At 35.2% G+C, this 14,358-nt stretch overlaps 2 protein-coding genes across 2 annotated transcripts; both read left to right on the forward strand.

The window, feature by feature from the left end:
- Positions 1–3,585: 3,585 nt before the first annotated feature.
- LOC107775794 (uncharacterized) lies at positions 3,586–6,082 on the forward strand. The gene is made up of 5 exons (XM_016595576.1): positions 3,586–3,747; positions 3,854–3,915; positions 4,050–4,128; positions 4,904–5,317; positions 5,366–6,082. The coding sequence occupies exons 1-5, from the start codon at positions 3,586–3,588 to the stop codon at positions 6,080–6,082; spliced, it is 1,434 nt and encodes a 477-aa protein (XP_016451062.1).
- A 5,222-nt stretch (positions 6,083–11,304) lies between these two features.
- Positions 11,305–11,622, forward strand: LOC142177327 (uncharacterized). The gene has a single exon (XM_075245802.1). It carries the CDS (start codon positions 11,305–11,307, stop codon positions 11,620–11,622), a length of 318 nt encoding a protein of 105 aa, XP_075101903.1.
- The last annotated feature ends 2,736 nt before the right edge of the window (positions 11,623–14,358 follow it).

Raw genomic sequence — 14,358 nt, forward strand, 5'->3', positions numbered from 1 at the left:
TCTATATGCTTTAAGCGTACCATATATTTTATTTTTCTAGGACTTATTCTAATAGGAGCATTTGCATTGAGAATATAGTTACATTCTTTGGGTCAGCAAATGCATCTGACATGTTTTTCAGAGTATTGCAGATGAATTATCTTTTTATGAACTTCAAGTTCATATTATCTTATTCGAGGATCTATATGTACAAATGATAATTCATTCCATGTAACTTTTTCTCAACTTTTTATCTTGTCTCCCCCTCACGTTAGAAAAACTAACTTGCTTCCTCAACTTTGGAAACCTACCTTTGTGCGTTATGGTGTTAATCAAAATATATATCGCACATCAATAATAATAAGATGAAATTATTTGGTTTCTGACTCTGAACCATTTGTGAGGGGAGAAAGTAATATATTTTCGTATATAACGTATATCAAATTGATATAGATAACATTGTTCTCATAAGTAATAGTTTAGTTATTAAGTGGAGGCACTCAATAAATTATTTGCTAAACCAAGTATAAGTAAACCAACTTATCAAGACGAACTGTCTTGAATAGAAAATCTGAAAATTATGCTCTAAATTAAATTATTGAGCAAGTTGCCTCACAAACACCGGGTTGCGGGTTAATAATAATCGCACATGTAATCATCGCATAGATGCATCTTATGTAGTATATATGGCAAGTGAATGTGCCCATATTCACCTTTGATATTTTCAGCAGTCATGAGACTCAATCATAATTTTAGTTGGTCTATTAATTAATGAGAACAAGCAACATAAGAGAATTTGTAAAGAACTTTCTAGTTCTTTACTAATATTTACCCATGTGAATTCTCTTTTATTTTTGCATATCATGCTTAAATTAGTATAGCTAAACGAATTATGCCAACTGAATAAATTATCAATATTGATAAATTTCATGTTTACACCAAGACGTGTGCAATTATTACAAAAAACTCCAAATTTATTATGATATGAGTTTTTATATCGATAAACATCCAGTTTACTATGTCATATAATTTCACCATATTTTTTATTTGTGTAGTACAAATCGGGCAATAAAGTGGGTAGTTTTCATATACATATTACTCCGCTACAGTTGTAGTAATATAAGATATTAAATCTTCTGATTATTTATAGTCTCAATATAACCAACAGTTTTCGCGAATGTTTTAGAAACTCAATAAGTTTCTTTGAGACTTACTACGACACAATACCTTATTGATAATCAATTTTATTTCTCCAAAATAGTATAACTGGCTCTTCCAGGGCTCTCAATTAATTTTGTACTACCACATATTAATCAACATCCATATGGTGAATATCTCTTTCAAGGAAGAAGTTATACCATTATGGTCATGGTCAAAAATTATATGCAAGATTTGTTTCTTACATTACTGTTATCCTTTAATAATTACATTGCCACAATATTTTGGCGTACAATAGGTACGTGATCAATGATCATTCATGCCATAATAAATGAAATTATATTACTATTTCACCTCAAACCTCCTTCTAGAGGTGAGTGTGGTATATTCACTACCACTAGCATGTTCATATTCTTCCAAGAATGAATATGTATTCATAAATCACATGTTGTCACATTCACATCATGAATGCACCATAATTATCTATATGTGCTTTATAAAATCTCATGTCAAATCAATAACACATATTACTTTCACAAAGCGAAGGATTATTTTGAGAATCCTTATTGTTCTCATTACCACAATAATGACGATTATAATTTCGTCTATTGCCACGTCCACATCCATTGGTACCTTCATGATAATAATTTTGAATTCGTTCATACTTATTAAATATTGCTACCACATTCTCTTACGGGAATGAGAATGAAGCAAATTCAATGGGACGAGTTTTCACTTCTTGTGCTCATAATCATACATGAATTTGATCATGACGAGACATAGAAATTTTATCACTTCGGATGGTTATAATTTCTTACAAACTCTATTAGAGTTATAATCATAATTTATTGTCTTCTCTTGTATTTAAAATCAAATTATAGAATTTTAAGAATTAAAACAAGAAAAATAAGGTAAAATACTTACCTTAGATCCAGATTTTATTCATGAATAAAGTTCACGGAACAATTGATAATCATTATACTCAATATTATGTACAAGTAGAGTACCACACATGTATCCCAAAGCCTGGTGACCAAAGAAGATACCTAGTATAGGAATATCAATGCATTCACGCAAAAGCCTCACGCAAATTCCTATATCTTATCTATACGGGTGGTTTAATTTCTCAAACATTAGACAACTAGACAATATATCTACAAATTAAAACAACTGCCCTATACTCAATTGGTTAGAGTCTCGTGATGATAACGTGTTATAAAACAATAAAAGAAGAAGAAGAGTATTGCAGAGAAAAGTAGGGAGAGAGAATTCTTATTGATTTGGGATGACTTACAATTGAATAGAACCCTTGTATTTATAGAAAAAAAGTGACTTAGCCACAAAGTAACAAACCCCAAAATCTCTCTAAAATATAGATATTGACCTTAAATACAATTTTATTTATAACACCCATATAGTTATCTTTAAACTAAAATAGCCTGAAGATATATAATTTATGTATATATATATTCAGTATATTGTATATAATCTATATCGGCTACAAAAAGTAAACAGCGAATCCGGTCGACAGGATAGAAATCCCTTAGTATGAGCAGAGGTTAATGAGTTCACTCTTTTGTATCAAACAGAAGCTCTAAGGAACATTTACGGAAGGAAATTTAGTAGAGGTCCAAATTTCACTTCTTTCTTCTTTAATTTGTTGACGAGTCTTTCATTTTTTATGTTTAGCAAATGTTAAAAAATGCTATGCGGGTATTCTTCAGATTCACTAATAGCATCTGCCATAGTGAAATGAGATTGATGACAACGAGTACTTAAGAATAAATTAAGGTGGAGACTTTATTAATCTGATTGATGAATATTTAAGGGTTTGGATAATTTCTTCTCTTGAAACTGCTAAAAGTACACTAGTGTATAATTTCATATAGACTGGTTATCATTAGCAACTCTCAAGACTTACATTATCTGGATTCAAACTTCACATAGCACTCTGAGAACAAACTAAATGTGTCAAACAAACTAAGAGTGTTTTTGTTTCATAGGTTATAATACCTAGGTTGTGGAGTGAGGATTTCTCTTTTACCGTTGTTACTAGAATTATATGGTGTTCAGTATGAGTTCATACTTGCTACAACCAAAATGATGTGGTTTTGACTTTTGCAGATCCATAACATAGTTAGTGTTTGGACATAGATTTGATTGAAACTTGAAAAAAGAGTTTTTGAAGTTATATTGAAAAATAATTTTTGGAAATTGAAGTTATATTTGGACATGTATTTTATTTGGAAAAAAACTTGAAGTTTTGTGAGTGGAAGAAAAAATTTCACCAAAAAACTACCCTAAACCAGTTTCTTGGAACGTGAAAAACTGAACATGTTTCATTAACTAACAATGTTTTCAAAATATTTTTTGAAAAATATACCCAAAATCTATGACCAAACGGGTGCATTTATTATTTCATGACTCGTTTGTCATTTTGTTCCACGAATGACTCATTTCCATGTTGTGAACTTTGGGAGCAGTACAATTACTCTTAAAATCTCTATGAGTGGAATGGAGCAGAACTCATTGCAGTCCTTTGGGGCAACAAAAACTACATTAACATCAACCAATGTGATGGATGAGAATTATTTCCAAGATCCGAAGAAGGTACTGACATGTTCCACTTCATACTTGACTTGATCCAAATAGAGTTTTATATCCTTTAATTTTGGTGACTGCTTTCCTTGAAATCTTATTGTGTTATTTTATGCAGGTGTCACCAGTTGAAACTATAGTTGAACAAGTTAGCAAAAACATGGATGTTGTACTCTCACCGTATTTTTTCAGTTCATTTGATTTGTTACTGTTCCCATTTGGGTGAAACTACCCGGTTTGGATTTCAAATATTGGGGTCCTAAAGGGCTTAGCAAGATTGGGAGCATGATAGGTAAGCCTCTAATGGCTGACAGGAACACTGAAAACAAGATTGGGCTCAATTTTGCTAGACTCCTTATTGAGGTTGATGTTGATTCTCCCTTACCAGATAAGGTATATTTTAGGAATAAAAAAGGTTCACTTGTAGAACAGAAAATTCAGTATGACTGAAAATCTGTACTATGCAAGCATTGCCATAAATATGGTCATTCAGAGGAAGAATGTAGGAGGAAGAAGCACCCCCCCCTCTCCCAAAAGCAACAAAATGTTGTGCAAGAAGTAAAAGCAGCTGATACAAACAAAGGTCAGGCAATCAACAATCAAACTTTAACAACACTAGTAATTAAGAATGCAAGGTCATGAGTCGAGAAGGTGACACCAAAAAGTATAACCGAAAGAGGAAAGATGAACTCAGAAGGCTGGGTAACTCCACACAATACAAGGAAGTCACCTAAGGAGCAAGTACAACAGGCACCAGCAGGGCACAACACTTTCAGCGTTCTAAGAGAGGTCAGTACTAGCACACAACCACAGAATAGCTAGGTATCACATAGGGGAGGCACTGTTTTGTCTCCAAGTGGAGATGGATAGCATGCTAAGCTGGAATGTTAGGGGCTTAAATTCTCCTAACAAACAAAAGGCGGTCAAACTCCTTTGTACCAAGGAAAATATTGGTATAGTAAGCTTGCTAGAGACTAAGGTTAAGACAGGCAATATGGAGAAAGTAATAAATAATATGTTTGGAGGATGGCAATACCCCACGAATCTATATCAACACTATAATGGTCGAGTGGTTATAGTATGAAGGCATGACTACTATCATGTCAGGTATATAAGTGGAACTGCCCAAAGTATTACATGTTTTGTTACTGATGTTGTTCTTCAAAAGGAGTTCTATATGACAGATGTGTATGCTTTTAATACTAAGGAGGATAGGAAGAGTCTGTGGCAACATCTAGAAAGTAATAGTGGAGGTATTAATATACCATGGTTGATTACTGGGGATTTTAACTCAGTATTGCACGCCGATGACAGAATAGGAGGGCTTTCGGTTATTATGGGAGAAGTGGTAGATTTTCAAGTTTGTATTGATGTTTGTGAACTCATAGAGTTACCATATGGAAGGTGTAGGTACATATGGAATGACAAACATGGAGATAATGGAGTGTTCTCCAAAATTGATTGGGCATTTATCAATAGAGAATGGTTGGATAACATGCCAGTGATTCAGGCTGATTTTCTTGTAGAGGGAATCAATGATCATTGCCCACTTAAACTAAAAAAGGTTACTGTTACTTTGAAGGTAAATAGAGCCTTTAAATTCTGCAATGTATGGGCTTTACACTCCTAGTTTAAGGGGATTGTAACACAAGTGTGGCAACAACAAATAGAAGGCTATAGTATGTTCCAAATAGTTAAGAAGCTAAAAATTCAAAAGAAGGCTCTTAAGAAGCTCAACCAGCAACACTTTAGGAATATTCTAGCAGAGGCTGAGGATGACAGGGCAGTTTTAAGTCAAGCTCAAAATAGACTGCATGTAGATCCTTCAAGTGTGACATTACAAGAACAAGAGAAGGCCATGTACCAGAAATTTAGGAAATCTTCTTATTTAGCAAAACTGTTTTTACAACAGAGAAGTAAGGCAAGCTGGAGCAAGCTAGGAGATGAAAACACTAGATACTTCTATTCAGTTATCAAACATAAGAGATTACAACAAGCCATCACTCAGATCAAGGATCAAACCGGGGCAGTACAAACAGACAGTATAAGCATAGCAAATGTTCTTGTAGACTATTATGAAGCAATGCTAGGAAAGAGAAAAAGAAGAAGAGCAAAAGCTTTTCACATCTTCTTGAAGAATGGACATATACTTTCTACTGAACAACAGGTAGAACTGATCCAACCTTTTACAACTAAGGAAGTGAAACATGCTATGTTCAGCATTGATGTGAATAAGAGTCTAGGGCCAGATGAGTATGACAGTGGATTCTATAGAGAAACTTGGAGTATAATTGGTAAAGATATTACTGCAGCTATATTGGAATTCATGGAGAATGGTAGATGCTAAGACAAATCAATTCAACAGTAATATCACTAATTCTTAAAGTGCCAGTGCCACAATATGTAAGTTAGTTCCGGCCAATATCATGCTGCAATGTTCTGTACAAATGCATCTTTAAGATGCTATGTATGAGACTAAAGAAAGCAGTATCAGTGCTAGTAGCAGAAAACCAAGCAGCTTTTGTAGAAGGTCGATCATTGATTCACAATGTTTTAATATGTCATGACTTATTGAGACATTACAATAGGAAGACCTCTCCTAGATGCCTTGTGAAAACTGACCTTAGAAAATCATATGATATGATCAATTGGGAATTTATAGAGGAAGCTTTGAAAGGTTTTGGATTTCCAGATTCTTTCACTAGTCTAGTGATGACTTGTGTTACTACCACACAGTTTTCCATCAGAGTTAATGGGGAGATTCATGGCTATTTTGAAGGGAGGAGGGGAGTTAAGCAAGGGGATCCTATATCACCCCTCCTATTTGTCCTAGTTATGGAATATCTCTCAAGGGTGCTAAGCAAGATGAGTGATCTTCCTGACTTTAGATATCACCCCATGTGCAAGAATATAAGGCTAACACATCTGGTACTTGCAGATGATCTCATGATATTCTGCAAAGGAAATCTGAAATCAGTTGCTAGAGTTATGGAGGCATTACAGCATTTCAGTGATGTAACAAGGTTGGAGGCTAACTTGGATAAATCTATTATGTTTATAGCAGGTGTGGATGATATTACAAAGTAGAATATGCTCAATATAACAGGTTTCACTTTAGGAACCTTGCCTATAAGGTACTTAGGCCTTCCACTTACTTCAAGGAAGTGGAACAAGATGGATTTCAAGCAATTAGTTGATAAGATCACAAACAAAATCACTACTTATACAAGGCAATTGTCATATGCTGGGAGATTGCAAATTATCATGGCAATTTTGTTTTCTATATATAACTTCTAGAGTGCAGTGTTCATACTGCCTCAAAGTGTAATAAAGCAAGTTGATAAGAAATGCAAGGACTTCCTATGGGGTGCTATAGAGGACAAAAGAAAAATTAACATTGTTGTATGGGACAGGGTATGTATTCCAAAGGAAAATGGAGGTTTAATTATCAAAGGCTGCTGCAAATGGAACATTGCGATTGTTGGTAAGCTACTATGGCAACTAACTAGAAAGAAGGATATTTTATGGGTAAAATGGGTCAATAGTATCTATATAAAGGACAAAGATAGCATACAGGATCACACTCCAATAGGAGATTGCAGCTGGTATTGGAAGAAATTGAACTCCCTCAAAGTTCAAATGGCAGGATGGTATCAAGGAGACAAATATCTATTGACCACATCAGGAGAATATTCCATGTCCAAAAGCTATCATCATATGGTGGGGCCTCTACCTATAGTAAGGGAGGTTAAGCTAATGTGGAGCACATTTATGCTTCCTAAACAGAGGTTCCTAGTATGGTTGGCATGCAAAAATAAATTGCTAACCAATGAGAGATTGCAGAGAATACTGACTCGTGTGGATGATCAACAATGGTGTCTATGTGATCAGGCACATATGGAGACACAAGCACATCTCTTTGGTCAATGCATACGGCTTACAGACCTAAGAGAAAAGCTGAGCAGCTAGCTGGGCATAAAGATTCAGAACAGCGAAGCAAGCTAGGTGATCAAGTGGATCATATGGAGACGATGGAGCCAATTCCAAAAGGAAATAGTTGTTGCAGTATGGGGATCCATGTTGTATTAAACTTGGCAAGCAAGAAACTGAAAAATCTTTAGAAAAGTAAATGTAGACAGAGAGTATGTGTTTGCACAATTAAAAAGAGAGATTATAGACAGATTGGGTACATTGGGTAGGAATAAAAGAGTTAGGAAAAGTCAGTTGTTGATTCAGAGGCTATTTAATTAGATGTGTTATTTTTGTTTGGAGATCTAGAGTCTGGAGCACCATTCCTAGAAGGTGGCAAAGACACTAGAGGCTCTTTAGGATGTAAAATTGCTTTGGTTGTTATGGTAATTCACATTTATTACCAAAAAAAAAAATTCTTCTGACCTTGAATCATCATTCCAAAACTATGTATCATTGCCAATAATGAATAATATTATTTTTATCTAATTTTCATGTGTCTTTAATTTTTGATGTTTACATTTTAGTCACTTTTCTGCTGTGCTTTACGACGTTTGTTATGCAACTCAACTTTTAGCTTAACTAATTGAAGAATACGCCTTTCTGACATTTTCTTTTCAAACAAATACACGTTGATCAAACTCTTGTCATTTGTGATACAAACTGGTGATTTTAGTTTCCAATCTCCTGGGGCTGTGATGTGCACGAAATAATTTCGATACTGTAGAGTCGTTAGATCTTCGCGGTACTAAAGGACAACTATATATGGCGATCTACAAACTCTTTTGTCCTCTAAGCTTAGATTTAAGAGTGAAATTGGAACACTTACAAAAGAGTAGATATTGCTTTCATTTCTTATTCAACAGCATAAACACTGGAAAAGTCGGAACAAGAGGCAACAACTGATACACATGCTCAAAACCAATGATATCAAAGAGAATAGTTTTCACTTTGATAACCTCTAAAGCAAACATCTATAGTCCCTGACTTGGACTCCAGAAGAACTCAAGAAAGTAAGCAAAACTGAACAAAGAAAAGTTTCAGATAGTACAAAATGCACAGCTAATTGATTTACCGTTTATACTAGGGATAACACATAACTACCTCCCTGGGTTGTCCCACTTTACCAGTCGCAGCCTTAAACTTTGCGGGGGAGGGGGGAGGGGGGTCCTATGCCCCCCCTGAATTTATTTGAAGTGAAATAAAGACTACCTTTTTCGCTGACGTGACACTTGGTCTGTTTTGCACCCGATGAAAGCGCGTAAAAACTCTAAAAATTCCATTTTTCATTTATTTTCTCCTTTTTATTTTCTCTCTTCTCTCTTGTTTTCTTTCCTTTTTCTCTTTCTTGTTTCTTCTTCTTCCATCATCACCACCACCGGTCAATCACCATATCCAAAATTTCCAGCAAGCCAACTGTAAAATCTTATAAAATCTATCAAAGAGTGGTCCTAGTTTGGCTTTGATTCTTAGTGGAGTTTCTAGATTTTTGTTTCAATTTCTTGGATCCTCTCGGCAAAGTCGAAGCCATATCAACCCGTTTAAATAACAATAAATGATTGAAGTAAAATAATCATTCTCACCACTAAATCGTAAAACAACGAACAAGAGCCAATTTTGGATTTTGTTTGGGTGGTGATTTAGATTTTCAGATTTTTTTTAATTTGTGGGTTTATTTGATTTCTGATAGATTTGGTGGTGGTTTAGATAATAGTAATTTGATTTTAGTTACTTTGTATCTGAAGGCTTGGATGATGATTTTCCCTGGTTTGATTGATGGAGGTTGTGTTATGGAAATCTATGGTGGAGGTATTATGATAAAGTTGTTGGAGAAGAAGGAAGGAAAAAAGAAAGAAAAGGAAAATATAAACCGATAAAATGAAAATAGTGAATAATATAAATAGAAATGACATGGCACAATCTGATTGGTGCGTGTAATCCACTGATTTCTTTAAAATTGGTGGTGGTCTCAGAATGTTATATTTATTTCACTTCAAACAAATTTAGGGAGGGGGGGGGGGGATAGGACTCCCATAAAATTTGAGGAAGCAACTGGTAAAGTGAGACAACCCAGGGAGGTAATTATGTATTATCCCTTTATACTATAAAATTAAGAAATTAATCTGGAATAAAAGTTAATTAATCCTTAAAATTCTATCAACAAATTGAAATGGTTTTAAGGCTACAAAAAGATGAATTGCGATAATAGAAGGAAATATAAAGAGCAGAAACCTGCAAATGTTTTGAGGTAAAGACTAAACATTCTTGTTCTTTTTCAACATTGAAGATGATATCGCCATTTCTTCCTTAAGCGACGCTTCCTAACAAGTTTCTTCCTTCTTAATTGGATATTCTTTGCCAACTTCATCTTCATCTTTTGCTCAAGCGTCGGCTGAAGCTGACTCCAATGGCAAGTTACTAACAATGATGCTTTCTTCATCACTCTCTATATTATCAGAACCCGCGCTATCAATATCAGTAGCTACCTTAGCAATCAAGGCACTTCTCTCTTTGAGGATAAAGGGTGCCTGAATATAGTAATTGACAAATGACTTTGGTTGCAAAGTAATGGGAACGCTGCAAAACCTAGAGATTAATACAGAACAGATTGCAAAGTTAAGAACCTATTATGGTGTATAACATAAATAACGAAGAGGAAAGCAGCTCCTCAATTCACGCCCTTCGCTTGATTTAACTTTGCTCTGAAGCTTTTAAGCTACTTAATGAAAGCCCCAGTTACCAATTACATATTAGTATCAAATATAACTACTGATTCGTGGAGGTGCAAAGAATAGATGGATCATCATTATAATGAAGATCAAGTATTTTATTAAGACTATATTTATACTGTAATTGAGCTAAGTCAGCATATCATTAGTTAGTGTTAGTTAGTATAGTTTGTTAGTACATTAGTTAGTGGAGGTTGATTAATTAGTGGAGGTTTATTTTCTTCCCAGTTTTATCTTAGCTGTACACTTGTATATAACTGAACAATACTCAATACAAGACTTAGAGTTTCATTTCACAAACTCAAAGACTCTTTACAGCTCTCATTTCTCTCTCTACGAACTCCATCTTCTAGAAGCTGTTGAATCCTCCATTGGAGGAGATACAGAGCTCAGTTCATATCCACAATCTTGACATGGTATCAGAGCTGAGGTTCTCTTATCGACCACGCCATTCTTTGTTTTTTCTGTCAATTCTAACCATTGAGTAACCTAGGGTTCTTCGTCAACCATCGATTTGGGGAAAATCTCGGTCGGATGCATGCAATGACGATTCATCAACAAATGGAAGAAATTGAGCTACACGAACATCAATCTAACCGATTTTGCATAGTTTCGATGGATATTATAGACAGACTGAAGAGACGACTCACAGATGGTAATCGATACAACTAGCCCTCTTTACGTACATCCTTCTGATAGTCCCGGTTCCACACTAGTACTTGTTCCATTTGATGGAATTAGATATCGTTCCTGGAGAAGAAGCGTATTGAGAGAGCTTTCAGTGAAAAAAAAATTAGGTTTTATCAACAGGGATTGTAAGAGACCCGATGCAACGTCTCCACAATTTCGTCAGTGAGAGAGATGCGACGATATGGTCACCTCATGGATTCTAAACTCTCTGGAAAAGGACATTGTTGACAGTGTTGAGTATGTGAATGATTCTGTTGAGTTGTGGAAGGAACTGGAGGATCGATATGATCAGACAAATGGAACTAAACTATACCAAATCCAGAAAGAAATCAATGACTTGAGTCAAGGAGTGCTTGACATCACTGGCTACTACATAAAAATGAAGAAGCTTTGGAAAGAGTTGAATACTCTGAGTATAAAAACCCATTGCAATTGGGTGTGTACCTGTGGGGCAAAGGAAAGTATGCATAAAGTAGAACAAGATAGAAGACAGATATAATTTCTAATGGGACCCAATGAAGTCTATACGGTTGTTCGATGAAGCATACTCATGATGAATCCTCTGCCATCCATGGCGCATGCATTTGCTTTGTTGATACAAGAGGAAAAGCAGAGGGAATTCGGGCTAAGAAATCAGCTAATTGTTGATTTTACTACATTGAAATCTAATCTAGAAGGAAGAACCTTCAAGACAAACTACTCAACTGGAAATCAGAGTACAAACAATAAACCCCGACCCTTTTGTGACCATTGCAAACGACTAGGTCACATGAAAGACATATGTTATAAACTACATGGATACCCTTAGGGTTTTAACCAAGGGTCACAAATAGTACAAGCAAAGCTCTCAAGGATACAAAAACAATACAAGGTTCAGCAAAGGGAAGAACACCATGGCAAATGCAATTGCAAATATAGATAGATGAGGTGAGTGGAACACCTAGGAGAAAATAAAAACATGAGTATTTCAAAAGAGCAGTATGAAAAAATTGTCAACCTGCTGCAGAATTTTCAAATTGGCAGTACTAGAGAAAACCCAGCCAGTGCAAATATGTCCAGTGGAGCTTATGTGAATTTTGCAGGTATCATTGCTTGCATCTATTCAATTGACTTTGATAATCCATCATGCAAATATTTTAATGCAAAAACTGACTTATGGATATTAGATTCTGGGGTATCACATCATATGACCTTTAACAAAACTCACTTATAAAACATTTTATGTTTACCATATTCTCTGTTGGTTAAACTTCCAAATAGTTACAAAGTTAAAGTAACTGAAATTGGAGATGTGCTCTTGACACCTAAAATTATTTTTTACAAGGTCTTGTTTGTTCCATCCTTCAAATTCAATCTAGTGTCTATCAGTTCCTTAGCAATACATCTCATGTGCATTGCATCTTTTTCTGATACTTCTTGTCTACTGCAGTCCCCTTCACTGAAGAGGCTTCTGGAGATTGGTAAGATGGGTGATGGACTGTTCTTCCTCTGTTCCAAGTGTCTGAAGAAAGGTAGTCTTGCACCTAAACAAAAATGTGATCTTCCTTGCTTTTCTGTTCATGCTGATAATATGAATGCAATACACAATCCTTTCCCTATTGTAAATAATTCCAATTGCAATAATAAAGATAGTGTTTTTGGTTTGTCTTCTTGCTCATCTCATAGTGATAATGTAGATTTGTTGTAGCATTTCAGACTTGGTCATGTACCGTTCAGTAAAATGAGAGGCATTTCTGCTATTCCTGCAACCTTTTCTACCAAACAGTCCTTCATGTGTACCATTTCCCCTATAACCAGGCAGTCTAGACTTCCCTTTCCTCAAAGAACAACTGACACCACCAAAATATTTGAAATACTTTACGTAGATTTGTGGGGTCCTTATCATGTGGCCACATACAATAACTTCAAATACTTCTTTACCTTATAGTAGGTCCACTTGGACACACCTCTTGAGCTACAAAAGTAATGCCCTACAAGTCATAAAGGCATTTGTGAGTATGATAGAAAACTAATTCCAAACCATTATTAAATGTGTAAGGTCTGATAATGGCCTAGAGTTTATCAGCAATGAAGCAACCTCCTTTTTCCATTCAAAAGGAATAAACCACCAGAAAACTTGCCCTTATACACCACAACAAAATAGAGTGGTGGAGAGAAAACATAAATATCTTCTTAAAGTAGCCAGGGCACTACTCTTTCCGTCCAAACTACCATTGAAATATTGGGGAGAATGTGTACTTACAACAACCTTTCTCATTAACAAACTTCTAACTACTCCTCTAAAGAACAAATGTCCTTTTGAACTATTGTATGGGAAGAAGCCCAATTATTCTCACTTGAGGAGCTTTGGGTGTTTGTGTTACCCCACTATACCAAAGCTTCTCAGGGACAAACTTGAGCCAAGGACTACTCCACATGTGTTTGTAGGATATCTATTTGGCACAAAGGGGTATAAGGTACTAAATCTCGTCACTAAGAAAATACATATCTCTAGAGATATTTCTTTCTATGAATTTGTCTTTCCTTTCACCTTCAGTTCTACTGCAAACATCATACCACATGTTTTTCATGATGTACCAACTGCTGATAATTCATTTGATCACACTGATGTATGTATGTCTCACAATACTAGTGATCAGGAGAATATAAACCTTCAATTCTCTGACAAACCACCTCTTTCTTCCTCACCTACTGATCGCGTCCAAATGCACACCTCAAAAAGGGTATGAAACGGTCGTTTGCAATTATAGAATTCCAACTAAGAGTCGGGGTCGAATCCACAGGAAACTAAGATGGGAGTCATGGGTATATATTTTAGTGCGCATGATTGAACTATCTACATTGCACTTCCACAAAAAGATTGGTGTTCTATTTTTAATTTTACTCTATTGATTACAAAATAAAGAAATAAGACTAGAGATAATTGTATTTTGGGGTTTTTTCAAATTGATAAAAAGCCTAGGGCTTTGACCATTACCTAGGTGTTTGCCTAATGGGATAAAGACTTTAATGCTTGTTCTGTTGATTAAGGTGTATTATAGCTATCAACTCTAAATTGCCCACTCAATACCTCTCGGTCAGAGAGTGATTTCATCCAATTTGGCTTTCTCAAGACCAAATGGGTATCACACAAAACAGTTAATAAAAACTCAAGTCGAGTTATTACTATCTCTAGGTTGAACCCTTTAATTGGGTAAATCAATCTCTCGATTAACCCAATTCCTTGTTAGCCAAG

The sequence above is a fragment of the Nicotiana tabacum genome, chromosome 23, assembly GCF_000715075.1.
Source record: "Nicotiana tabacum cultivar K326 chromosome 23, ASM71507v2, whole genome shotgun sequence".
Lineage (NCBI taxonomy): Eukaryota > Viridiplantae > Streptophyta > Magnoliopsida > Solanales > Solanaceae > Nicotiana > Nicotiana tabacum.

Excerpts from the sequence above, each read along its gene's own strand:
- LOC107775794 (XM_016595576.1), top strand. The coding sequence starts at position 3,586 with ATGACTCATTTCCATGTTGTGAACTTTGGGAGCAGTACAATTACTCTT. Across the intron at positions 3,748-3,853 it reads ATTTCCAAGATCCGAAGAAG|GTGTCACCAGTTGAAACTAT; the intron begins GTACTGACATGT and ends TATTTTATGCAG. Across the intron at positions 4,129-4,903 it reads ATTCTCCCTTACCAGATAAG|GAGTTCTATATGACAGATGT; the intron begins GTATATTTTAGG and ends GTTCTTCAAAAG.
- LOC142177327 (XM_075245802.1), top strand. The coding sequence starts at position 11,305 with ATGGTCACCTCATGGATTCTAAACTCTCTGGAAAAGGACATTGTTGAC.